At 24.0% G+C, this 25,588-nt stretch overlaps 2 protein-coding genes across 5 annotated transcripts; one reads left to right on the forward strand and one right to left on the reverse strand.

The window, feature by feature from the left end:
• Nucleotides 1-3,651: 3,651 nt before the first annotated feature.
• LOC134833090 (protein phosphatase PP2A 55 kDa regulatory subunit) lies at nucleotides 3,652-16,729 on the forward strand. Of its 3 annotated transcripts, none has more exons than XM_063847281.1 (5): nucleotides 3,652-3,853; nucleotides 7,573-7,789; nucleotides 13,056-13,207; nucleotides 14,180-14,989; nucleotides 15,964-16,729. In XM_063847281.1, the coding sequence occupies exons 2-5, from the start codon at nucleotides 7,771-7,773 to the stop codon at nucleotides 16,330-16,332; spliced, it is 1,350 nt and encodes a 449-aa protein (XP_063703351.1). In that variant the 5' UTR covers nucleotides 3,652-3,853; nucleotides 7,573-7,770; the 3' UTR covers nucleotides 16,333-16,729. The 3 variants fall into 3 exon arrangements, with proteins under 3 accessions (XP_063703351.1, XP_063703350.1, XP_063703353.1); XM_063847280.1 differs by lacking the exons at nucleotides 3,652-3,853; nucleotides 7,573-7,789 and adding exons at nucleotides 9,855-10,074; nucleotides 12,672-12,761; XM_063847283.1 differs by lacking the exons at nucleotides 3,652-3,853; nucleotides 7,573-7,789 and adding an exon at nucleotides 9,855-10,074.
• A 6,030-nt stretch (nucleotides 16,730-22,759) lies between these two features.
• On the reverse strand, nucleotides 22,760-24,899 carry LOC134834630 (uncharacterized). 2 transcript variants are annotated; one of them, XM_063849364.1, is made up of 3 exons: nucleotides 24,417-24,899; nucleotides 23,020-23,840; nucleotides 22,760-22,858 (listed from the first exon to the last, which is right to left on the reverse strand). In XM_063849364.1, exon 2 carries the CDS (start codon nucleotides 23,695-23,697, stop codon nucleotides 23,035-23,037), a length of 663 nt encoding a protein of 220 aa, XP_063705434.1. In that variant the 5' UTR covers nucleotides 23,698-23,840; nucleotides 24,417-24,899; the 3' UTR covers nucleotides 22,760-22,858; nucleotides 23,020-23,034. Both variants share the same exon structure in this region, with proteins under 2 accessions (XP_063705434.1, XP_063705436.1).
• Between the last annotated feature and the right edge of the window lie 689 nt (nucleotides 24,900-25,588).

Raw genomic sequence — 25,588 nt, forward strand, 5'->3', positions numbered from 1 at the left:
AAGAAAAGTTGAAACAAAAGTATCATTTGCATGTTGCAACATAATAAATCTAAAACGATTTTTTTTTCTCTTTCAATGTGCATAAAACTACTAATGTAACTGTTATAAAATGTCTCTTTATGCGTGTATTTAACACACTGGAATTGAATAGTAAATAGTTTCGTATTATTTTTCCATGTAACGAGCGCGACAAATGTAAGACAAGCACTTTTCCGGTATTTTTTCTTGTTAAATTGTGAAAAGTTTGTGTTTCGCAGTTGATATGAGTTTAAAAGAGGACTTGAAGTACTATAACAGAATTTCATTTTAATTCTTCTAACAAGTTCTTTTAGTCAAATTCCATTGAAGTAAAATTTTTCAATTAATTCTGATATAATTTCTTATATTTTGATATATTTCCTTAATTTCGTAAAGGTTCATGGGATGATCTCTGCTATGAGCAAAGGTTCAGACTAATTTTGTATTGCTCTGCTCTGTATTGCCAGCTCTTCGCCAAAGTTTTTATAGAACATATAAAGTATAAGTAGTCTTAAGCAACTGTCTTAAATAAGATTTCTTTACTCTTTGTTCAAGTTTTTTGATTAGTTGATGAGCTCGATGACTTGAGGTATAGATATATTCAACATAATATGGGAAGTGTATGAATTCTTGTTGATGGAACCCCGAAGAAGTTAATATGTACTTTCAGTTTCTTGAAGATATATTTTCTAAATAGTATTGATTGGCTTGAAGCTTTTCTTTAGAGCCATTTATGTTTCTTTGAATCCATAGTATAAGTCTGTTCGAGGTTTTGTTGGAAATTAAACACCTTAAAACTTTTCATGTAATCTATCTTGTAATTTTCTTCTTGACAGCCAAAGTTGATAGCTTTATTTTGAACTTTTAGGTTTTAATTCAAAGCATCCTTTTAAAAACTTAACCTTTCATCAGATACTTCATGAAAAAATTCCTGAAATTAAAAAAAAATTAAATATAAAAAAATTTATAAATAGAAGAAATAAAAAATAAATATTTTTATCTCGCAAAAAAATTTTATGTTTGCGAAACATGAATTCTTTACATTAAACCAAACTCTTTAGATATTGCGAATTGAGTCATGTTTCTTGCTTACGAGTAAGTCACATGTCGTTTGCATGTCACGAAAATTATCTAAATATTAGTTTATTTTTCGTTCTAAACTTTTTTTTTCTGTAAACTTCAAAAAAGTCTCAGCAGTACGATGTTTTCTTCCACGAAGCAATGTTGTTGGCAAACTACTCTTCACACAGCTGCTCAAATTTGGGCATTGTCACATTTAGCAACTGCTGTCTTGGTTTTCTCCTGTTTTGGCTTCTACGATCAATTTCGAGATGACATGAAGCTACTTGGGGTTTGCGAATGTATTTTTGCGGGAATTTCATTGACTTCGTGTTTGCTGCTGATGATTTTTGTGAAGTTAATGGTAAGTTTTTTTTCTAAATTTTCTTCGAGATAAATGGAATGAAATGAATTTTTAGGAAAAATCAATGTTAGTAGCGATATTTTTGTGGAGTCAAACTGTGTTGGAAGCTGTTTCGATGATAACTGTTGCTTATTGTATGATAATGGGAGGAATTCTTTACGAAATAGGAAATGCTTTGATGATCCTGTCATGGATTGGAAATTTTACATTGGGAGCTCCTTTGAAGAGATACTATTGGGAAGCGAAAGAAAATGAGGTTTTGAATAATAATCATAATTATAGGGAGCAGTTTTTCTAAAAATAAAATTAATGAAAAGTTTTAGAAAACTTACCAAAAGATGATTTTGAATCAAAAAATGTTTCTGAAAAAGATTAAATAAAAAGAATTATTCTAAAAAATAAATAAAAAATAATTTTTTAAAAAAATAAAGAAAAATTAATTACAAAAATTAAAAAAAAATTATAAAAAAAAATTAATTTAAGAAATGAATAAAAAAAATAATAATTAAATAAAATTAATTAAAAAAATAAAAATTAATAAAAAAAATATATTTTTAAATTAAGAATTAGAAAAGTTTAAAATTTTTTAATCTTCAAAAAAAAAAGTAAAAAATAAATTAATTAAAAAAAAATTTTTAGCTTCCTTAACTAAACTTTCTTTAAATTTTTATCAAATGATTTTTTTATTCAAGAGAAGAAAGGATTCAAAGTTCATGAATTTTTAATATTCAGAAGAAAAAATAAAATATTCAGAAGTATTAAAAAATATTTTTTTTTCAATTTTTATGAGTATTTTCTTACCTTCGTCACTCAAGTTCATCATTTTCGGTTGAAAATTATGTTTCGCTAAAAAGAAAAAAAAGTTCGTTAAAAATTCTCATCGAGCATGTTCGATATAAAATTCAAATTCAAAAATATTCACAATTTTATACTCCTCATTACTAAAATATTTTTTGCATCGGGTTAAATGTGCAAAATAATCCAAAAAGTTCACAGGGAAACTGATCATGAACAATTTTTTTGAATTTTTCACATAAAAATGCATCTTTAATGCACTTTTTCGCTTAAAAAATCCTTGAAAACGTAAAGTCTTCAAAAAAATCTTTTTGCTTGAGAAAAAATTGAAAAAAAAAAAATTAATTAAAATTTTTATCTTAAGTCACGTGATTCTTAACTGACTTGCACGTATGACTTTAAAAAAAATTGCACATTTTCCGTTAATCCCATTTTTCAATTTCTTTCGAAAACCATGAATCATAATAATATTTTCTTGTTTACCGCATGATTACGCAAAAACAAACAAAAATCAGAAAATTCGGGGAAATTTCTTAAAATCTCATTTTGGCACATAAATAAATAAAAATAAAAAAAAAATCAAAAAGAAAAATTCTCTTCTGAGTAAACAGACGACACTCCCATACGTTAATTTTGTTTTGTTAATTCTCTCAAAGAAAAAAAAATCTCTGTCGAAAAAACAACAAAAATACGATTTTTTTAACAAATTTATATACGCGCCGCATGAAAAGTACAAAAAAAAACATTTATCTGTCTGCTGTTTTCTACTAAATAGTTAGTACTTACTTGAGCAGAGTCGTATATTTTGATGTCGTATGTCGTTCGCTGTCGTCGTCGTCGCGTGTATCCAGTACTCGAGAGATCAGATAAGTTTAGTTTCGTTTGAGCATTTGGACTGCCATGCCGTAAAACGACATAATAATTAGCTTAAATTAAAAGAAAAAATATTAAATTGTTTCGATCAATTGTTTATCTATTGGATCGTATCGTAAAAAAAAACTAAAGAATAAACAAATTTTTCGATATATTTTTAAACGACGTGTAATTATCATGTGTTAACTTGAAGGTATCTGTTTCGAATAAAAATTAAAAAAAATAAAAAAAAACATAAAAAGTGAAAAAAAATTAGATCACGAATATTTTTATACAAAAAAAGTGAAAAATTTGAAGGAAAAAAAATTTTATTGTCTTGTGCCATAAATTAGCTTAATACTATTTGCATTACTAAGTCTCACAAAGTCTCTTATCTGCTCCACGAAAAAAATCTTACGTGATACTTTTGGTGTGACCTTCCATCTTTTCTCTCACAACTGAGATCATAAACATAAAAATTTTGTGCAAAAATAACAAAAGTCTGCAATTTATAATAAGAAAAAAAAAACAAACAATTTTCTAAAAATAATTCTATGTTGCATGAATGAAAATCTAACAAAAATTCAAAACACGTGCAAAAAAGTGCAGTGAATCATAAAATTCATAAAGAACAAAAAAAAACATGAAATTATGAAAATTTAATACTTTTTTGACGAACAAGTGCTAATGATAAAAGAAATCACTGACAACACGAAAATCCAATTCAAGGCCCCCCAATAAGAACCAGAAAAAAAATTCATAAACGTGAGTCACCATTTTTTATTTTTACATGACAATTTTCAATTTTTTTCTGTCTTGAGAGTTGAATGACTTTATAGCAGGTCATTTTCTGATCAAAGATGATCCAAAAAGATTCGGAAATTCGGGCAGATGTTTTTTTTAAATTTTTTTACGTGATTCTGAGATTTTGATAATTCGTTGAGTAAACAACTTTCAATTAATATGCAAAAAAAAAATTAATGGAGAATTTAAATTTTTGTTTAGTTATTATTTATCGAGTAATTGTGACATTTGTATGTAAAAACTAACACGAAGTAACAAGGTGAAGTGCTGTTGTTGACAAGATAATGACGAGACTACTTCAAAAAATGCTCTGAGGAGTGATAAGAAGTTGATGAATAGTTTGTTCTTAACGTTGACAGGAGTTGAGTCATTTTTTAAGAGTTTTGGATTAAAATGAAGAATCTTACGTCATTAAAAGGTTTTTAAAAAAATTTTGAAGTTAAATTTTTAAGCTAAGTCTTAAACGAAGTGATAAGTTATATTGCTTCAGAATATGTCAAAAAGTTAAAATTGATAAAAAATTAAAAAAATTTAAGGTTCATTATAAAAAAATTTTTGATTCATAAATAAATAAATATTTTTGTTGAAAAAAATAAAAAAATAAAAAAATATAAAAATTAAATAAAAAAATTACATAAAAAAAATTAATTATTTAGATTTTTATTTTATTTTTATTTTTATTTCCCGTATTAATTTTTAAAATTTAACAAGTTTATTTTAATTAATTTTAAAATTTTAATATAAAATTTTTTTTTTAAATAAGTTTTTAAAATTTTTTTAATTTTTAACGGTTTTTTGAAAATAAAAAAACTATTTTTTTATGAAATTCAATTTATGTACAATTTTGTAACAAAAAATTTAAAAAAAATAAAAAAATTAAAATAAAATTAAATTTTGAAATAATTTTTTAATTTGTTTTTAATTATATTTTAAAAATTTTTTTTAATTTTTTTATTTTTTTTAATTTTTTTTATTTTTTTAATTTTAATTATTTTTTTTAATTTTCATTTTTTAATTTTTAAAAAATAAATTAATTTTTAATTATTTTAAAAAAAAAAAATAAATTTTTATTTTAATTATTTTTCTTTAAATTAATTTTAATACTTTAATTATTATTTTTTTTATTGCTTTAGTATTTTTTAGAAATTCATATGAAAGTTCAAAAAGTTTTTCAATAAAAGTCATATTTTTGTTAACGATCATATTCAATATGAAATTCATATGAACTTTCATAACAGTGTAAAATTTAAAAAAAAAATATTTAAGTTAAATTAATTTTTTTTTATTTTTGAAAATTATTTTTTTTTTAAATTTTATATTAAAAATTAAAAAATATTTTTTTACGAAAAAAGTAAAAAGTTTTATTTTTTTTTTCTATGAAGAATTAATCAACAAGTTCAATTTTTAAAATTAGAAGAGATTTTTCTTAACAAAATTTATCATTTTTTAAAGAAAAAATTATTTTTTTTTTAATTTTGATTAATTTTTACAAATATTTTTTAACTTTTCAAAAACTATAAAAATTATAAAAAAATTTTTTGTTGTAAAATTTTATGATTTCTCAAAAAATTAAATTGGAGGAAATCATTTTTTTTTAATTATAAAATTAAATTGCCCTTAATTATGAAATTTTCAAAAACTTACCTTTTAGGATGAATTTTTAAACATAAAAAAAATTAAAAACTTACCTTCCTTGAACTCCAAATTCCGCCCATGATCCATTCGACTCAAACTCCAACCATAAAAATTATATCAGAAAATCACGCTCTACTTTAAATCTTTCGACTTGCAACCAGGCGTCGCACCATAACTGGACCAACAAGTACAAGGATAAAGCCTCGGTGCAACAGCTTCGCACGACGAAAAAAATACGCAAAAATTCAAAAGAGAGACAGAACCAGTTTCACGTGTTAATGTTTCGCGCCGTCACACATTTGCAGTACCGACATTTGCACGTCAAGCACCCATATTCAGCAAATATTTGCTTAGATAATATTGTTGTTAATCAATTACGTATTTGCATTACTTGACTCTGCATCTAAAGCGGTTCTAAAAGTCTCTCGCGTTGTGTGTTCGGAAATTATTGCAAATAAATTTCACGTGCTTGAAAAGTTTCGCAGGCCGAACCTAAAATTAAAATGAAAAAATCTGTCATTATTAATTTATTTGCGTTTTTATGATTGAAAAAAAAAATGATTTTTTTTCTGCGTCGCATACATGGAGAATTTTTTGTTCCTACCTGATTAATTTGTCAATTTACTTAACAAGTGTGTAATGTTCGCTAAGTAGAACATTAGCAGCGAGAAAAAAAAGCTGCAAAGTGGAAAAAATGTCATTGGCATTGATGTCCGTGCGCGTTCTCAACTAATGAACAGGGCTCAAAAAAATTTCAATAATTTTTTAAATTTAAATTTAATTAAAATTTTAAAAATAAATTTAAATTATAAAAAAATTATTAAATTAAATTTAATTTAAATAGAAAAATTTAATTTAATTTAAATTATTATTTTTCCCGAAATTTGGTTCAAAATCTAAAAAAATATTTGATTTTTGACTTATTTTAAATTTTTCTTAAACAAGAGCTTAAATTAATTTAAAATAAAATTTCAAATAATAAATTTAATTTAAATTAATTAAAATAAAAAATTAAATTCATAAAATTTATTTTCATTTTTAAATTAATTGAATTTTAATTTGACTTAAATCAAATAATTTTTTTATCAAAAAAAAAAATTAATTTAAAAAAATATTTTTCTTGAAATTTTTTTAAAAATTAAAAAATTATGTAAATTTTAAAATTTAATTTAATTTTAAAATTTATTTCTTCTTAAGTTAAAATATTTTTTTTAATTTTAATTTTAATTAAAATAATTAATTTAAAAAAAATAATTAAAAAATTATTAAATTAAAAAAAATTAAATTAAAATTAAATAAATTATAAAAAATTAAATTATTTGCATTTAACATTAATTTTTTTTTTTTAAAAAAAAATTTTTTTTTTTTCATGAAATTTAACCAAAGTAAAAAAGAAAAAAATATTAGATTTTTAAATAATTTCAAAATTTTCTTAAACATAAACTTAAGTCAAAATTAAATTAATTTTAAAATTAAAAAACTAATGGGAGGTCCAAAGAACCCCAGGACAAAAGTCGTCGTAAAAAATATTTAATAAAATTTAAATTATCTAAAAATTAATTTTTTTTTTGTTTAAAAAAATTAAAATTAATTTTATTTTCATATTTTATATAAATTTTAAATTTTATATTTAATTAATTAAATTTAATTTATTTTAAATTTTTTTAATTTGTTTTTTTTTTTTAATTTTAATTTAAATTAATTATTTTTAATAATTTTTTGTCAACCCTGTTAATAACAGCAACAACTGCAAAACAAATAGTTGTCAGAAAATCGTGAACAAATCAAATAAACTATTTTAAGTAAAAAAAAAAAAAAATTCGCAACAAACAACATTGACACACAAAAAAGCATAAAAAAGTACATTTAGTATAAATTTATGTGATTGAATAAATCATACATGCACTTTTTGTTGTTGTTGCGAATATTTTTTTTTTCTGTTCATTCGTCGTCGCTCAATAATATTCATTTATTGAACAAACAATTACCTCAATATTGCTCATTAAATCATTTTTCATTTAATTTTTTTTTCACCTGTTTCGCAGTCTGATCTCCAATTCCCGTTCAAAACGGCGCACAGCACGACAAACAATATTTACATCAACAAATGGGGTAGACAGAGCCCGCAACCTGTTGATTGGGGCGGATCGCCGCCGCGTTCTCCGCCTCCAAGTTATCCGGATTCGAAGCCTGTGAGTCGGCAATCGAGCTTCTCGAAAATCGGCAATTACATCAACAAAGCCATGAATGTGCAGATGAGAGGTGAGTACACTTTGCGTTATTTTTTTTCTCTATTTATTTACGTTTTTAATGACGTTGAATGTTTAGTGTCGTTTTTTTCGCGTTATTGGAAAAAGTGTGATGATTTTTTCATGTGTTGAGAGATTTAAGCGGATTTTTGATTTTTTTGAAAAATTAATTTTAAAATATTAATTTTATTTTATTTTATTTATTTTTTTTTAAAAAATAAAATAATTTTTTTTAATTAAAATAATCAAAAATTGTCAGATTTTTTTTTTGGCGAATTGATTCAATAATTTTGACAATTTGCAAGCTTTTTAAAGAAATTAAAATTTTTATCGAAAATCTTGTGGAATAGCTTAAGATAAAAAATTAAAATTTTGCAATAATTTTAAAGTCCGTTGATATTTTATTAATCAATTGATAAAAAAAATTGATGAAAATGAATATGTTCAGATATTTTATTGAAAAAAAATAAATTTTTCAAAAAGTTTTTTGTTGTTCATTGACATTAACAACTTTTGATTTATTTATTCTAAAAAAAAAATATTTTTAAAAAATTTCATGTAAAAATGAAAAATTTTATTTTTTGAAAAAAAATATAACGAAATTTTAATTTTGGACAAAATGTAAATTAAAAAAAAAAAAAAATTAAAGAAAAAAAAATTAATTATCTTTAAAAAATGATTACATTGATTATATTCAATTTTTATAAAAATTTGAAATTATTTTAAAAGTTTTGATAATTTTTTGATTTTTTTTTTATTTTAAAAATTTAATTAGATACGAATTTAATTAAAAATATTTAAAAAATTATTTCGATTTAATAAAATTATTTAATTTAATTAAAATAAATTTTCTAAAAAAAATTAATTAATTAATTTTAATTAGAATTTTTTTAATTTTATTTTATTTCAAGAAATATATTAACATGCAATTTTTAATAAAATAAATTAAAATTATTTTTCAAAAAAAAAAAAAATATTTTTAAATTTAATGAATTCATTTTAATTTTTTAATAAAAATTAATTTAATAAAAAAAATAAATTTTAATTTAATTTATAAAAATTTTATTCAAGTCAAAATTGTAAAATTTTAAATGAATTTTCAAAAAAATAAATAATATTTTAATTAATTAAAAAAATATAAAAAAATTATTTTTAAATTAAATTAATAATTAAATAAATATTTAGTAATTTTTTTTTTAAATAAATTTTTTATTTAATTAAGACATGGAGATAAAAAATTAAATCGATTTTTACTTACTGTAAGTCTTGCCGAGTGCCTTGAAGAGCTCGTCTCGTTTCACGCCAATGACCGGCATCTTTTTTCACTCAAGTCGCGTCTCTTTGCTCTTTAAAAAACGGGAAAAATGGGAAATTTGATGATTATTCGTGAAGTTGTCAGGGCAAAATGAGGGCAATGCCCCCCCAAAAATTTTAAGTTTTCAAAGAAAATTTTCAGAATTTAGGGGTCAAAAGCTATATTTGTTCTGTTTGCCCCCCCAAAAATTTTCGCCTTGCAACGCCTTTGGAAGTTGTTATTTGCAGGCGTGGAAGGCGCTACTCTCGACCGGAAGTGCACCGATTTTTTCATTTCCGGCACCGATTTTTTCATTTCCGGCACCGATTTTTCCCATGAGACGAATGCAATTGATAAGGACGCCAGCGCCATCTACCATTTCCCGCATCGACATGCGAAATCCATCGTGACTGAGTGAGACGATCAAAAGTGATACTGTTATACATCTGTATACGTGAGGCTCGTGACGACTTGCACGAGGAAATCCATAGTGACTCGCATCCTCAATTGAGACGAATGAAATTGAACTGTTATACATCTGTCAGCTAAGTATAACAGACTGGTATACTTAGCTGACAGCTGTATAACAGTTCACTTTCATTCGTCTCACATCGTCTCACTCAGTCACTATGGATTTCCTCGTGCAAGTCGTCACGTGCCTCATCACTTTCATTCGTCTCAAATCGCATCCATTTCGATTGTTCATCCATTCCGTTCCGTTTATACTTTTCCATATATCGCATTATTCCGACCGTTCATGCCTTCGAGTTGGTTCCGATTCAGATTCACTCGAAAACTGCCGATACGTTTCGAGACGCTAAAAAGTCTGTATTTTTGATTAAATTTCTACGCCTAGAATAATGTTTGCAAACAAACCCGAGTGTTGAAGTCCTTCCCAAGTGAACAATCGAGAGAACGCCGGCCATTAAACTGTGCAAACCGCATCGCAAAACGGCGCAATAACGAAAAAAAACGAGCAAAAATTCCCATCTAGAAAATGGCTGGTAAGCAGAGCATTGTATATTTTTGCTACATGTCTTCCGTGTGTGCTTGTGTGTCTGTGTGTGTGCATGCAAAAATCACATTTTTACACCCTTTCGCCCGACGAGCCAGATTCGAGAGTCGGAAGAAGTTCCGAGGAACGACGAAGAAACGCAAGACGGAAATGCCGCACAACAACAACAATTCGCGAGGAAAAAGTGAAAATGCTATTATTGGAAAAAAAAACCTATGAGACTGTCGCTTTATCGCACGTACCGCCGCCCGTGTACATTTGTGTGCGTGTTTTGTTGTACATTTGCACATGTTATTGAGCATTTATTGGATGTTACAAAATAATTTATTAGCTCGCTCTCTATTTCTCGTCGTCGTCGTCGTCGCAAATTATCATCTCGGCACAAAGACAAAAATTTTTTTGAAACCCTTCTTGTCACTTTTTGAGCCAAATCCCGCTGACGATGATTAACGAGCCGCATTTTGACGCAACAAAAAAAGGATTTCCATCAAGTAAATGCCAACTATCGACATTTGTCGTGCTGCGGCGACGGCGGAGAAATAAACAATCCGTATCGATGAAGCAACAGTTTAATAGCATTTTTGACATTTTCGAGTCAAGTTTTGGTTTTTGTTGTTTGTGCCGCACACGGAATATGTTGTTGCGTCGATGAGTGTGTGGTTTCTTGCGATCAATTGAGACGGCACGAAGGGGGATTTTTGATGATTTGGTCGATTTGAGGTCGAAAATTGATGGTTTTGATAAGAGAAAAATTTTTAAGAGAGAAATTTTGGATGAAAAAGTTAAAAAATCGAAGTTTGAGAAGATTTGAGGACAAATTTTGGTTCAAAAAAATTTTTAAGTGCCAATTTTGTTGCATTTTTCATTAAATTAAAGGATTTTTCAACTCAAAAAGGACAAAAATTTATAAAAATTTAATTTTTTTATTGAAAAATTTCATTTTAGGATCGAATCTGGCATTTCTGGATAAGAAAAATTCAATTTGAAGATCAATAATTGTAAAAATTTGATATTTTAGGAGTTCAAATGGCAGATTTTATATCAAAATATCGATTTGACGACACAATTTGGAAAGTTTGAGCTCAAAATTGATAATTTTTTATTCACGAATTATCAGAAATTGTTAAAATTCGAAGTTGATGAATCTCCAAAGAAAATTTTTGAACCAAAAAGATGTCAATTTAGATCTTTTTAGCTCTAAATTGAATTTTTTCAAGTCACAAAACAATAAAAAATGTTTAAATTCTTAATTTTTTAAACTTCGGAGATGAATTTTTGTCTAAAACGCATTTTAAAGCAATAATTTTATAACTTTTACATCCAAAATGGAAGAATTTCAACTAACAAGATATCAAAAATTTGATAAATTTCAAATTTTTTGACCTAAAAATTTTTTTAAAATTAAAATTTTAAAGTTTATGACTTGAAACTAAAGATTTTCGACTCAAAAAAGATAAAAATCTGTTAAAATTGATAATTTTTCAATGTTCAAAGATAATTTTTTGTACAAAAAAGTTCATTCGGAGAGCGATTTTAAAAATTATCTTCAGAAAAAAATAATTTTTGTTTCAATTTAATTGAAAATTCTTTAAAATTTTAAATTTTTGAACACTCAAAGAAAATTTTCGGAAAATTACTTTTGATAAAAAGGCAAAATTTTACATTTTTGTATGATTTTTTTCAAAAATTTATTTTTAGAATCTAAAAAACTATTTTAAAATAAAAATTAAAAATTTTTGCATTCTAATTCGATCTTTTATGACTTTTGTTAGACCTCATAACTTCAAAATCTATTAAATAAAAATTTTTAAAAATATTTTTTGAATCTAAAAATAATTTTGAAAAATCATTCTGAACAAAATTTTGAATTAAAATTTATAAATTTAAAAAAAAATTAAAATTATAAAAAAAATAATAAAAAAAAAAAATTTAAAATTTTTTTATCAAATTATAAAAATTTAAATAATTTTTTTTGTTAAATTGTTTTTTTTTATTTTAACTTTTTTATAAAATTTTATAAATCTTAATTTTTTTATAAATTTGAAATTTTTTATAATATTTTAAAAATTTAGAATTAATTAATTAATTAAATTAATTTTTAAAAATTTTAACTTTTTAATGAAATTCTAAAACTTTTCATTAACGAACTTTTTGAATTTAAGCCATTTTCTTATCATTTTAGAATAAAGTCTTCTCAAACTAATTTTAGAAAAAAAATCTTAAATTAAGCCTTAAAATCCTTCATTTGAGTCTTAAATCTTATTTTTCTAACAAAAAATCATTTTTTTTCTATTAAATCTTCGTGACTTTTGGCACGTTTTTATCTCAAATTTCATCTAAAAATCCCTCTGAAGGTCACACACTTTCCATTATTGCGACGAGTAATCCATCAAAAATCTTTTTTCACACACACATTAAACACTTTTCTCATTCAATCATCGCCGCGGGCCGCCGCCGCCGCATCATTTATGACACACGAGAACAGCATTCTTATCATTTTCACTTAATTTTATTGCGTTATTATTGTCATTATCACTAAAAACATTCTTCCCTACCTTCCATACACACAAAAATCACACAAAATAGCATCATCATCCGACACTTCATTACCGCCATCGCCTCGCTACAATACACGCAGCTCCGATCACGCTTTGCTTAATAATACTGCGCTGAAAGGTAGGCTTTTTCCTTTTTTCACTTTTTTCACTTTTTTCACATTAACACACTTTTCTTGCATTTTTTACAATTTTTTAATTACATTTTGTCAATTATCTCGCAACTTAAATTATCATCACATGACGAAATTATGACACTTTTGTGAGATTTCAGTCTCTTTATTTTTTTTTTTTATCTTTTGTTTGCGCGTGTAAATGAGATGTTTTGCAACTCCTTTAAATGAGGCGAATAATTAAAAGTGAAGATTTTGTTGAAGAGGAAATTTTTTAATTGGAATTTTGATTTTTTTTTCAGGAAATGGCGAGACTTCGTGGTGTTTTTCGCAAATCAAGGGTGCTTTGGATGATGACGTCACCGATGCTGATATAATTTCCTGCGTGGAGTTCAATGACGACGGGGAATTGTTGGCTACGGGCGACAAAGGCGGCAGAGTTGTGATTTTTCAGGTAAGGATTTTTTATTTTAAATTGACGGGAAAATATAATTTTAACATATTTTTTAAAATTTTAATTTTTTAAAATAATTTCAATTTGATTCAATTTAATTGTTTAAATAAATTTTAAAAAAATTAAATAATTAAAATTAAATAAAATTAATTTTACATATTTTAAAATAAAAAAAAGTTGTTTTAAACCAAAAAAAAAAATTTAAAATTTGATTTAAAAAAAATATTTAAATAAATAAAATTATTATTTTCAAATTTAATTTTAGCATTTCAATTCTTTTATTTATTTTATTTATTCCTAATTTTTTTTAATTATTTTTTTTACATATTTTTTTTTTTGATTTTTTTAAATATTTTTTTAATATTAATTTTTTTAAATTAAAATTAAAAAAAAATTGTCTTCAATATTTTTTTTTTATTAATCTTTAAATTTAATTACCTCAATGAAATTTAAATGTTATGAAATTTCTTTTTTTTAATAAATTAAAATTTTAATTTTTAATAAATAATTTTTTTCATAAAAAATATTACCCAAAAAAATCTGTTTAAATTTTTAAATTAAACTAAAATTAGATTTTTTGAATTAATTAATTTTAAATATTAAATTTATTTTTTTTAAATAATTTTAGTGTATAAAAAATTGTTTTTTTTATAATTAAATATTTTCAATTAAATTAAATTAAATTTTTAATTAAATTAAAATTAAATTTTAATTTTTAAAAAAAATTTTTTTTTTTTTTTATATAAAATAAAATTTTTTTTTATTTTTTTTTTTTCTTTTAAAGATAAAAATATTTTGGAATTGAATTTAAAAGATTTTTTATTTATTTATTTTTTTAAGTTAAAATATTTTAAAATCTTTCAAATTCATTTTTTTTAATTAAATTTATTTTTTTACGTTAATTTCTAATATTAAAATTTTTCAATAAAATTTATTTTCAATTTTTAATGTCAATTTTTTTAAATTTTTTAGAGAGATCCTGCTTCGAAGACATCACAACCACGTCGCGGCGAATACAACGTCTATTCCACATTTCAGTCGCACGAGCCGGAATTCGACTACCTCAAGTCGCTGGAGATCGAGGAGAAGATCAACAAAATCCGATGGCTAAAGCGGAAAAATCAGCCGCACTTTTTGCTGTCGACGAACGACAAAACCATCAAATTGTGGAAAGTGTCGGAGCGCGACAAACGCATCGAGGGCTACAACACAAAAGAGGAGAACGGCTGCATCCGCGATCCGACGTCAATAACAGAACTCCGTGTGCCTGCCATAAAACCGATGGATCTGATGGTAGAAGCCTCGCCGCGACGCATTTTCGCCAACGCTCACACCTACCACATCAACAGCATTTCCGTGAATTCCGACCAGGAGACGTACTTGTCGGCGGACGATTTGCGCATCAACTTGTGGCATTTAGAGATAACCGACCAGAGTTTCAACATTGTCGACATCAAGCCGGCCAACATGGAGGAACTCACGGAAGTTATCACGGCGGCGGAGTTTCATCCGACGGAATGCAATTTGTTCGTGTACTCGAGCAGTAAGGGCACCATTCGGTTGTGTGATATGCGCTCGTCGGCGCTCTGCGATCGTCATGCGAGGCTGTTCGAGGAGCCCGAGGATGCCGACATGACCAACAAAAGTTTCTTCCGCGAAATTATTAGTTCAATCAGTGATGTCAAGCTGAGCAATTCCGGGCGCTATATGATAAGTAGAGATTATTTGAGTATTAAAGTGTGGGATTTGCACATGGAAACGAAGCCAATTGAAACTTATCCGGTAAGAAAATCACTTTTTTTCTTTTATTTTGAGAGAAAAATTTTAAAATTTTATGTTGAAAAGTTGAAAATTTTTAAAAAAATTATTTTGAAAAAAATTTTTATTCAACCAAAAAATTAAAAAAAATATTAAAAATTTTTCTTTTTGTTTCTTGAATTAAAAAATTTAAAAAAAAATTATTTTTTCTCAAAAGTTCAAAATTTTAAAAAATTTATTTTTGAAGAAAATTTCTATAAAATTGCTTTAAAATAATATTTTTTCTGTAATTTCGATTAAAAAATTTAATTTAAAAATAATTTTTTATCCAAAAATTTAAGAAAAATTTTCAAAATATTCTGCTGAAAAAAAAAATCTGCTCAAAGTTTAGGTATATTTTAACTTAATATTTCTCTCAAAATCAAAAATTTTTGTTGAAAATTTAATTTAAAAGTTTAATTTTAACTTTTAATTTAAATAAAATTTTGCCTCAAAATTATTTTTTTAAAATAAAAAAAAATATATTTTTTTTAAAACTTAAAAAAAATTTCTCAAAAATGAATTTTTTTTTTGAAATATATTTTTTTCAAAAATTAATTTTTTTTTATTAAAATAAAAAAAATTTTATGAGAAAATTTTTTTCTAATGGAAATTGAAAATTTTTTATCTAAAAATAATAAAAAAAAGTCTAAATATTAAAATTTTGCCTCATAAAAAATATTTTTATTCAAAAATTTTCAATTTTTCAGAATTTTATTTTTTGAAGCAAAAATATTTTTTGAGCCTCAAGAAAATTTTTTCTTTCTTAAAAAGATTTTTTTGACTAAAAAACTCCTTAATGGTTTAAAATAAAAATTTTTTTAAAAAAATTTAAAAAAAATATTAAAAAAAAAAAATTAATTTTTTTTTAATAAAATTTTGTAATTTTTTCTCACAAAATTTAATTAAAATTTAAATAAAAAATATTAATTTCGATTTTTTTCCATTTTTTTTTACAGGTTCACGAATACTTACGCACCAAGTTATGCTCACTTTATGAAAATGACTGTATTTTTGATAAGTTCGAGTGCTGTTGGAACGGCAACGATTCCTCCATTATGACTGGTAGCTATAATAACTTTTTCCGCGTGTTCGATCGCAACTCAAAGAAAGATGTCACGTTGGAGGCATCACGGGAAATTATCAAGCCGAAGACGGTGCTGCGACCCCGAAAAGTCTGCACAGCGGGCAAACGGAAAAAAGATGAAATTAGTGTAGATTGCTTGGATTTCAATAAGAAAATTTTGCATACCGCCTGGCATCCGTTAGAAAATATCATTGCTGTTGCTGCAACAAACAACTTGTTTATATTTCAGGATAAATTTTAGCCGGTCCTGTTGTTAATCATCCATTATTATATGTCCTTAACTCTATATTAATTTTTTTTATACTTTTCCGAAAATTTTTTTCATTTCATCATTTTTTTTTTGTCTTCGGAACTCTATCCAGTGAACTCATAAAAAAAACAAAAATTCTTTATTAATTTTCTTTTTTCTTGTCTTGCGCGCGCGAGAAAGTAAAAAATAATAAAAATAAAAAAAATGCCAAACAAAAAACGAACGCTTTCCATTTTTCCAACATCAGCTTAGAAGAGAAAAAATATCGAAAAATTGCACGAGACGAACAAGAAAAAAGTATGAAAAAATAAAAAAATAGTAATTTAGGTTGAGACCAAGATAATTTTTCTGTTATTTTGTTAATAATTAATACAAAAAAAAAATAAAATAATTAAAAAAAATACGATCATTCTCCTTCTTATTTTTGAAGAAAAACTCCGTTTACGTTTATAATTTAAATTTAATTAAAATAAAAAAATTACGAATGATTTAATCATCCATCATGTTTCTATATATTATTTTTTTTTATTTTTAAGAAATTATTACAAGAACAAGTTAATTCGACAGGAAATTAAATATACAAGAAAAAACTTACAATCTTTTGTTGTTAACTTATTCAGTTGAAATTAAAAAGCTTGTAAATTTAAAGAAAATGAAAAAAATTTTTGGTTTTATTTTTAATGAAAAAAAAAAAATAATTTAAAAAAATATGGTAAGTTTAAAAACATATTTTTAAAGGCTTCAAAAATTTTTATTTAAAATTATATTTTTAATTTATTATTTTAATTTTGATTTATTTTCAAATATTTTATTTTAAAATTTTTTTATTTAATTTTTAAATTTCAAAATTATTTTTTTTACTTCAAACATTCTCAAATTAATTTTTTTAAACAAAATATTCTAAAAATTTAATAATTTAGAAGTTTTTGTTAAATTTTAAAAATTTGTTTTTTCGTTTCTCAGTTCGAAAAAAAATTTTTTTAAAAAAAAAAATATTATTTTTGATAGTTAAAATTTTTCAAATAATTAAAAAAAAATCTTATTTAATTTCAAAAGATTAATTTCAATTAAAATCAAAAATAAAATTTTATTTTTAAATTTCTTCAACATTCAAAAGTTTAAAATTATAATTCTTTAAATATTTTTAATTTTATTTTTTTTTTTATTTTAAAATTTTGTCATTTTTTGAATTATAATTTTTATTTTAATAAATAATTTTAATAAAATTATATAATTTAAAAAAAAAATTTTAATAATTTTTATTTAATAAATAATAATAATTTAAAAAAAATATAATTTTATTTACTTTTAAACCTAAAACAGAATTTAAAAAATTTTTTTTATTAATTTTTTTTATTCAGATATTTTTTATTTTTTTATGTTCAAAATTCAAAGCTTTTAATTTTTTTTTTTTAAATTTAATAATAATTTTTTTTAAATTAAAATTATTTTTAAAAAAAACTTTGCTGAACGTTTAAGGTAATTTTTGCCTATAAAAACCAATTTGTTTTTAATTTAATTTTATTTTAATTTAATTTTTAAATTAATAAATTTTTATTTTTTTAAATATATTTTTTTAAAATAATTTTTATTAAAATTTTATGTTTTAATTTTTATTTATTATTTTTATATTTATTTAAATTTTAAAATTGAATTTGATATTCTCTTTGCTATTAATTTGCTTCAAATTTTTTAACATTTTATATTTTTTTAATTTTTTTATATTTTTTCTATTCATAAATATTAAAAAACCCCCAAAATTTAAATCCAATCGCGCTTAAAATCCATAAACGTCACAAATTTTGACATTTATCCCTTTCATTCGCCTCATCGCGCCGAGTCTTTAAACCAACTTAAGTCACTTTCGCACTAAGTCATCGACGCAACTTCCCTTCTGTACGTGTTTCCCGTATATCCATAAGCCCCAACTGAAGCAATTTAAAAAAAAGAGCAACAGACAAACAACAACATTGTTTGGGTCCGCACTGAATATTTTTGTTTTTGTGTATTTTTCAATTAAATCCGCGCAAAATCGCCCAAAATGCCTCAAAAACTGCACAAATTGAGCAATTAACTGTTGAAATTGCATCAATTAAGCAGTTACAACTTCATTAAAGACTTTACGAAAGAAACTTAATTGTGCAAAAAAATATCGTGTTAACAAGGAGAATGTTAAGTACCCGTATAGAGAGTGATATATGTAGAAAACAAAAAAAGATGTAAATAAGAAAGAAAAACAAAAAAATCCTTAAATTAAAAGCAGATGTCGAGAAGAAAAAAAAATTAAAAAAAGTGTAACCTTGAAAAAAATCGAAATTATTGGAAAAAAGTGTAAATAATTTATAAAATGTGTCAATTTCCGACACAAATAAATAAAAATAATAACAAATAATTGCTGTACGGTACATTTATCGTACTTCGTTGTCGCGGATCGAGAACATTTAACATTTGCTTGGAATACAATTATCTCCGATTGGAAAAAAAAGTAGAAATCAGGTCAGTAAAATTATAATATTTTTATGCTTTTAATTAGCTCTAACGAGTTATCATCGAGTGTCTTATGTTAATAATCTACTCGTTCATTGATAAAAGTGGCGACGATGGTAAAAGTATTTTTTTTTTAATCAATTAGCATAATAATAATGCTTATTTGTGAGAGTGAGAGATGAAATTGTTCGAAAATTGAACAAGAGAAGCAACAAGTAGTCGATAAATAGTTTAATTTAGTTCGTCATTAATACACATCATCTCGATTGCTCTTGTCGCGTCGTTGTTACGTGATTCTGATTGCCATTTTTGGCGTGTGTACGATGCTGCGATGAACCTACGTTTCGTAGTTCTTTAACTAAGCCAATGCTGAAGAATAATAAAAATTGTTATTGATTTGCGATGCCAACACGTTTTTGTTATCGTTGCTTATATGGATGTCGTTTGAGATCATCCAAAGGGCCTTCGTGAGTTTTTTTTTGTATATGAGTTTTATGATTGATGAGTGAAGTTGAAGTTGTGAATTTTAATTATTTTTTTGAGGTGTGGTTTGAAAAAAAATGTTAAAGTTCAATAAATTTTAAAAAATTAAATATTAATTAATTAATTTTAATAATTTTTTTATTTAAGATATTTTTTTAAAATTTAATTAAAATTTTTTTTTTTTTGTAATAATTTTTTTTTTTATTTAACTAGGTGAATTTTTAATACAAATCAGAAGAATTTTAAAATTTTTTAAAATTATTTAATATTTAAACATTATTTTTATTTAAATTTTATCATTTAAAAGCAGTGAGATTTTTATTTTTTTTAAATATTTATTTTGCTCAAATTTGTAAAAGAAAATAATTTAAAAATTAAAGATAAATAAATTTAAATAAATCCAAAAATTGTAAATTGATTAATAAATTTAATTTAATTAAATTAAATTTAATTTAATTAAATTTTTATTAATTTTTTTTATTAATAATTTTATTATTATTATTTTTAAATTAATTTTTAAAAAATTTTTATTTATTTTTTTCATTCAAAATATTTTTGCAATAATTTTTTAACTTAAATAATTTAAGTTTAAAAACAAAATAGAACAATTTACAATTTTTAAATATTAAAAATTAATTTATATTTAAATTTTATTTTTGTTAAAATTATTTATTTTTAATTTTTTAATATTTATTTTTCAGAAAATTTCTAAAAACTTTTTAAAAAATCTTTTTTAAAAAAAAAAAATTTCATTATTTTTTTTTTTAAAAATTATTTATTTAAATTTTCATAAAAAACAATTATAAATTAATTTTTCATAAAAAAAATTGACTTACAAATTTACATTCCATATCAATATTGACAGAATAATATTTTTTAATTTCATCTGAAAATTAAATTGAATCAAAACAAAAAAAATAAATAACAATTAAATAATTTAAAAAAATTTTTTTATAAAAAATTTGACAGATTTATTTAAAGAAATTTATTTTTAATTAAAAAAAAGTTAATATTTAATTATTTGAATTAAAAAAAAATTGTAGGCTCAAATTTATTTTAAAAAAATCGAATGAATTCAAAAGATTTTTGATTTTTTTTTTAAATATTTTTTATAAAATTTCCAATGAAATTTTTAAATAATAAAATTTTCACCAAATTCATTAAAAAACTTGTCCCCTGAAACCTTTCCTCTTAACCATCTCTGACATTTCCAAACAATTGCCTGTCATGTCGTGTGTCAACATTAACGTTTATAGGGAAAACAGTTTAGCCAACTTTTTGCAAGTCGACTCGTCTTCATCATCATTACTTTTCATACACTTTTCGAGACTTATGAGAAATACTTGAATAAATACGACAAAAACGAGAAACAGAAAGAAAGAAAAAGTAAGAAACATTAAAAGTGAAAGAAGTTTTGCTCAACTTGCTCAAACTTATCGACATCGTACAGCCAGACGACGTACGTTTTTACAAGTTTTGTCTGTCTTTTCTCGGATCTATCTATCCGTACACAATTATCAGTCCATTTGCCGCAAACGAGAAGTAACTGCGAATGGATACTTTCGCATATGAGTGAAGAGGTGCCATTGATAACAATGAACCATGTGAGAACAATGCTTTACATAATTAATGTAAGATGATGAGAATTTAATCAAGTACGCAAGAAAAACAACAAAAAGATGATATGATAATCGGATTACAATATTTTTTTTTGTTCGTTATATTTCCATTCGCATTAATTTGTTTGCACAAAAGATAAAAGTTGGGAGAGATCGTTGAACTACACGCACTTTAGTGAGTCTTTCTCTTGAACAAATAAATATCAAGGAAACGTTTTTTTTTGGTTCGATTTCCGAAATCAATATTGCACAAAATTAAATTTGCAACTTTTTTTTTTTAATTTAATGAACACGAAATAAATATTTGTAACACCTACCTACATAACCATCAGTGTAAAAAAAGCAAAAAAAAAATTAACTTGATAATTGCATGTTAAACAAAAAAAAAATGAAGCATCGAAATTTATTAAAAAATAAATTAAATTGCGCGAAAAAATTTCATTTTCAAAACCAAACGAATTCTGTGAGTTCATATTCTGATATTCTATTCATGTCCGGATAGCTTAACAACACAATCCAAACCACTTTCATGGTGTTTGATTTTCAGTTATTTTTCAAAAAAATGATTTCTATAGAATTGCCCTCTCCTATATACATGGTCTCGTGTTTAATTACAAAACTAACGAAAAAAAAAATCGAATTTTTTATTGAAAAAATAAAAACGTGAAAAAAGTGCCTTTGTAAGCCAACGTCATGTTGAGCTATTGATTATTGCATTTTTCGAGTCAATTTTCACAATGTTGTGTATGCGATGGATATGGTTCATCGGAAATGAATGCGAGTTTGTGTACTATATGCGAGAGTTGTTGTTGATTGCATTCGAAATCAATTATGGTTTGATGATAAGGTTGACATAGAACGAGAGGAATGAAAAGAAGAGAGAAGTGATTGATACTACACCCAAAAAACGAATGATAAAAATGGAGATTTGGGGATTGGAGTTTAGATGGGTGTTTGTGAAGCTCGAGTATTTTTAACTCGAGTAAAAAAATTATTTAAATTTTTTAATAAATTAGAAGTTTAAAAACTTTTTCTTTTAACTCAAATTTCTGTAGAAGGTTTTTCTAAATTTTAAATTATTTCTTACATTTTGCTCATAGATTTTGAAAAGTGAGTCTTTTGTTTAAATTTTTTACCTAACCAAATATCAATTAATGATACTGATGAAGACTTGTATGACAAAAAGTACACGAATTATTTTTCCTCATAGTCTTTGTTCTATTGAATTATTCTACTCAGTTCTCCTTTTGAAAATTCTTGTGATCCATATTTTCTGCTCTGAACCGATGGCTGTTGAGTCGATTAATGATCCTGATGAAGACTTGTATGACAAAAAGTAAAAGATATGGTTCGTTCATATATTTCGCCGGACTACTCAATTCTGCCTTTTCTTTTAATTTATATAAACTGTGACCTTACTGAAGAAAGGACGCTGATGAAGACTTATAAAATTGACGAAATTCCTTCTTATATTGATTTGAAACGATTGTAAATTTTCGTTTCGGTTGTTCGATACTTCCATAAACTTTTCTTACAACAATATTTGTTGTAAGATTGATTGATTTTCTTTAAAAGAATTCTTTGGTAAAAAATTTTTAGATATTAGTTTTCTATAAAATTTTCTAAAAATTATGGTTAAAACTTTAAGAAATCTTCCTTTCTTTCAAATAATTTCTTTCATCTCAAATCTATTCTTCTTAATACTCGAGCTTTGCCAATCCCTCAAAATTGGAATCTCCTCAAATAATTTTTTTTTCTAATATGTGATGATGTTAAATTAAAATTCGCTCATACAATGAAGCCTCATGGTTATAAATTTTGTGATTTATTGACCAAATGCGCCTAAAAGAGTAAATTAAATTTTATTAGAATTTTAATTATTTATACAAAAATTTATATGTTCTTGATGAGATTTAATGAAAAATCATCTGTAAAAGGTAAAAAATGGAAATAATTGGATTAAAAAATAAAAAAAAATTGAGTTAGGCACAGTTACGTAATTTGAACAATTTTCCATAAAAAATTGATTTTATGATCGTTAACTGTTACAAATTACGTAACTTGACTTTTTTTTCAGTAAAAATCTTACCCTCAAGAACAATAATTAGAAGAGCCATCCTTTGCTGCTACCTTTATCAACTGAACACATTTCCTCCTCCGTCACACTTTTAAAGCACCCTTCTTCGCTGTCGATTAACTTGTCGTCTTCGGTGCGCGGAGCTGCCGTCACAAAATCTGCATCATCATAAAATTTATGCTTTTCATCTTTTTCGCTCATCCTTTCTGCCTGCGTTTCACTCGCGGTAGTAGTCATAAACACTTTGCTCTTTTTTAATTGAGTTTTCTTCTTAATGTTCTCATTATTGCGTCTTCGTTCCGCGGCGTTACGGAAATCTTTTTCATGTTCATGTTTTTTTACATTATAACTGGAATCGTTTAACGTTAATTTATTGTTCTTGGCGTCGTTGTCGTCGTCATTTGCACAAAAATTTTGTAATTTCACTTCGTTTTCTTCCTCGTTAATAATTCCGTAAAATCCGTCAATTTTTCTTCGGCAAAAGTCGTCGCGATTAAAATCGTTATTAGATAATGACACGGAAACTTTTTGCTGTTGCAAAGTGTCTTTTGCTCGTTTGCTCAGCTCATCACGTAGATGAGACTGATAACGTTCGCCGAAAAATTGATTGATTAAACGAAACATCCCGATGCTGTAGACTGACAAGATGCCGATGAGCAAAACGGTGCGAAGTAACATAAAAGCGATCATTTTGTGAGTTAATGTTTAAAGCCATCCCCATTCTTCCAACCAACTGCGAGCGATCTCGTAAGCTTGTTTCATGGCGGGAACTCCCATTGTGAGGAACATTACCAAAGAATTCATCATTACGAACATTTTCATGAAGTTTGAACCTGATGAGAAAAAAAAATTAAGATAAAAATTAACAGAATTCAATTTCTAAATTTTTTAAAAGAAAAAAAAATTAAAAAAAAATAAAATAAATAAATTTCATCAAAATAAGTTTTAAAAATATTTAAAATTAATTAATAATTTAAATTTAAAAATATTTTTTTAAAAGCAAAATTTGGATAAAAATTAATTTATGATTTTTTTAATTTAAAAAAATAAATAAATTTAAAACTAAAAAAATAAATTAAATTAAAATATAATTTAAAAAATTCTAAATTAAATTTTAAAAAATTAACAATAGATTAATAAATAAAAAATTTTGATAAAAAAAGTTAAAAAAAATATTTTAAAAAAATTATTTGATATTTTACCTGAATTTTATTTAAATAAATTAAAAATTAATTTAAAAAATTATTAAACTTAAATAAAATTTAATTAAAGTAAAATAAAAAATAATTTTATTAATTAATTAATTTTAATTTAATTAAAAATTATTTTTTTGATAAATTTTTTTTTATGAAAAAAAATTAAATAAATTTTTTTTATGAAAAAAAAAAAAATTAAATAAAATTTCTTACCTTGTTCTGAACTCAAATACCCTCTTAAGCCTGAACCTTCTCCCGATTCTGCATTTTCTTCAGTTTTTTCCGTCTTTTCCTTTTTCTCTTTATCGCTACTTTTCACTTTTTTATTATTAACTCTTTGTTGAGGAGCCATTTTCGATAGTTTTACGATTTTTTTTCTCACATAAACTCTTACAACATACTTAACTTAATTAATTCTCGAGTTTTTTGTTGATACTACTTTTACACCTTTTCAACTTTTTTTTTACAAGATTCTGAAGACGTCGACGATGAACGGCAATATAAAAGCAATTTTCGCAATATAATAAAAAAAATCAGCTTCCTCCTTTCAATTCAATTCCGATAGAGTAGAGTTTTTTCTTTATTTTTTCACGTCGCTCGTTTTTTCTCCCTTTTTCTTATTTTTTTAATGTCTTGCCACGGGGCATGTTGAATGAAAACTAAAATGAAACCAAAGTAACTGTTTATTTTGCCCCTTCGTTTTTGTCACACGACAGTTTTCCTTCTGCAGCGATGACAGAAAAATAAGAGAAAAACTTGTAAATTAGTGAAGAGAAACAAACTATTGGAAGCCATAAAATGTGAGGTAATCCACTTATGTAGCCTTCTAATGATCTAAATATAGTTTCGATGTCCATCGATGCGTTTCTTGATGTTAAACTATTGAAAGAATTCGGATGACTTTCAAGTTGTGTAATCGATTCTGTGGAGTAAAATAATAAAAAAAAAATATTTTAAAATTATTTTTTTAATAACATGTTTATTTGAAGGTCATTTGAAGGTCATATTAAAAATTTAACGAAAAATGGAATTTTTTTCATATTTTTTTAATTAATTAAAATTATCTTCAAATATTTTTTTTTCTTAATTTTTTACATTTAAATTAAATTGACTTTTAAAAGGAAAAAAATAGAAAATTTTGTGAAAATTTTGTTTTTTAATTTAAAAAAAAAAATTATAATTGTCAATTTAAAAAACGACCGTTAAAAATTTGAAAATCGCTTTTTTGCTAATTCAAACTTTAAAAACTTTAAAAAAAATTGTATAAAATTTACTCACATTTTTTAATTTTTTTTAAAGAAATTTTTCAAAAAAAAAATAATTTTTAAATTTCATGAAAAATTTTTTAATTATTTTTTTTTTATTCTAAGATTAATTGAAATTTT

This window comes from Culicoides brevitarsis, chromosome 3 (genome assembly GCF_036172545.1).
Source record: "Culicoides brevitarsis isolate CSIRO-B50_1 chromosome 3, AGI_CSIRO_Cbre_v1, whole genome shotgun sequence".
In the NCBI taxonomy this organism is placed as follows: Eukaryota; Metazoa; Arthropoda; class Insecta; order Diptera; family Ceratopogonidae; genus Culicoides; species Culicoides brevitarsis.

Bases quoted from the DNA above. Each gene is read 5' to 3' on its own strand.
- LOC134833090 (XM_063847280.1), top strand. The intron at 13,208-14,179 runs GTAAGGATTTTT...TAAATTTTTTAG, and splicing joins GCAGAGTTGTGATTTTTCAG to AGAGATCCTGCTTCGAAGAC. The intron at 14,990-15,963 runs GTAAGAAAATCA...TTTTTTTTACAG, and splicing joins AGCCAATTGAAACTTATCCG to GTTCACGAATACTTACGCAC.
- LOC134834630 (XM_063849364.1), bottom strand. From the start codon at position 23,697: ATGATCGCTTTTATGTTACTTCGCACCGTTTTGCTCATCGGCATCTTG.